This window comes from Myotis lucifugus, unplaced genomic scaffold (genome assembly GCF_000147115.1).
Source record: "Myotis lucifugus unplaced genomic scaffold, Myoluc2.0 scaffold_1463, whole genome shotgun sequence".
Taxonomy (NCBI): domain Eukaryota; kingdom Metazoa; phylum Chordata; class Mammalia; order Chiroptera; family Vespertilionidae; genus Myotis; species Myotis lucifugus.
The window spans coordinates 44,772-46,808 of NW_005872511.1; the positions used below are offsets into that span (position 1 = coordinate 44,772).

General features: G+C 52.6%; 1 protein-coding gene across 1 annotated transcript in view; it reads left to right on the forward strand.

The window, feature by feature from the left end:
- Positions 1 to 1,873: 1,873 nt before the first annotated feature.
- LOC102429486 (telomerase Cajal body protein 1-like) overlaps positions 1,874 to 2,037 on the forward strand; it is a 15,698-nt gene continuing 15,534 nt past the window's right edge. The window contains 1 exon segment of the mRNA XM_023748505.1: positions 1,874 to 1,931. Coding sequence (XP_023604273.1) covers positions 1,874 to 1,931 — 58 coding nt within the window.

The window sequence follows — 2,037 nt, forward strand, 5'->3', positions numbered from 1 at the left end:
GCCCGCCCAGACGGTAGGCGCCCAGGGCGGAGCACACCATTCGGAGAGGGGAGGGGTAGAGATCTGCATCAAAACAAAGACACGCCGTCCTCCTGCAAGCCGTGATTAAGTAGTCCAGGAAGAAAAAAGAAAAAATAGAGGAGGGGGTTATCGGCTTCCCTCCACAGGTCATCGGAACGAGTTTAAAAGGCATTTTCTCTCTTTCTCGTTCCCTTCCATCGGGTAAATATGAGCTGCCCCAAGGAAGAAACCGGAAGTGGTCCTGCCAGTGGCAGACATGTACAAGTAGAGCCAAACAATAACAGGGCTTCCGGGCCTCTCAGACCCGGATAAAGAACGCGCGTTTCGCGGCCAAACCTCTCCTTTCGCATTGCCCACTTCCACGACTGACAGTATTTGATTGGATTTTCTTCGTCTAGCAGAGCCGGTTGGAAAAATTATTCCAGGGAGGACAAAGGTCCGGAAGTTATGGGACCTGCCTTAGCAGCGTGGGCGCTCAGATCGCCCCGAATAATCATTTCAGAATGCAATCGGAGATTTCACTAGGGCACCCTGGGCTCTAAAATCTAGAGCCGGCAACATAATTTGATGAACAAGAATAGATCCAGAGACAAATGGCAAGGGAGGGGAGGGGGGGTTAGAGAGCAACCAAAGGACTGGTATGCATGCACATTAGCATAAACAGTGGACAGAAACACTGGGGCAATGGGGGCATGCCCCAGGTGGGAAGGGCTGGGGGTGGTGGTGGTGTCAATCGGGGAAAAAGGAGACATATAAAACTTTAGACAATAAAAAAATAAAATCTAGAGCCGGGAGTTCCAGACCGTGTTACTTAACGATTCCCCGCTCCCGGCCCTGGAATGGGTGGGTGGGGAAGAACCCCTTAGGCCAGCGGAAAGTTCCCCCAAGTTCCACTCCCCCGCCCAGGTGTTCAGGTTCCCAACATCCTCATTATCTACACCCCGACCTGCCAACATAGCCGCCAGCCAAGCTTCTCCTCTTCCCCGAACCCCCGGCCAAATCGCCAGGTCCCCGGCACCCCACCTCCCTCGCTGAAAATACCCGGGGTCGGGAGCTCCTGGACTCAGAGAGGACTTATCACACTGCCAAGAGCTTACCTGAGCTTCGGGGAGCGTCTCACCGGCCTGGGAAGCACGCTCCGAGGCCGGAAGCCGGGTGACCCCGGGGGCCCAGGGAACACCTGTGTCCAGGACCGTGGCTTTGGACTTTTGAGCTTAAAACTTTTAGCGCCAGTCCGAGCACATGGGATGTGGGGAAATCCCAATCCCAGCAACCCCCGCGAGACTACTGGCACAAAGCTGGACGGTAGCCATGACAAGTAAGGGCAAGCAATGTGCCGGCGGGCGGAGGCTACTGGAAAGGAGACGGGGGAGAGTCAGGATTCCGCTGTATTGGTGCCGTAGTTACCGACATTTTGCGATGGGGAAGTCAGACGAGCCAACGTCGTGAGGACAGAATTGGTGGAAACCATTTTGGAAGGCTCCTGCCATTGTATCCAATTGGAAGGTGGAAGGAAGAAATCCTTTGTACTTGCCGTTCCCTCTGCCTGGAACATCTATCTCTCTCCCAGATAGTTGGGTAGTTTCTTCTCAGCTAAAGGGTCACCTTTTGGGAAGGCTTTTATTAAGACCCCAATCTAATGTATTTCCCCTAATACTCTACATCACAGCCCTATTACTATCTGAAAATATTTGTTCCTTGCCTTTAATACACAGCATCGTTAACTTTAGTCTACTTCTTATTCACTGTTTTATGTCCCAGGGCTTAGTACAGTACTGGGAAGCAACTAAGCGCTCAGTAATAAATATTTATTTAATGAATGAAGAGACGAAAGTCTGAAGAACTTGGCGAGATGGACAAGTTCAAAACCTGTAAAATCAAGCATGGCGCTAGCGCCCTCTGCCCCCGAGGTGGGAAGTAGGCGCTTTAAGAACGACCGCGGGAGCCCGGGCTTTTCTCGCCCAGGCGGACGCTTTCAGACTACAACTCCCAGGAGCCACCAGAAGCCCCACGGCT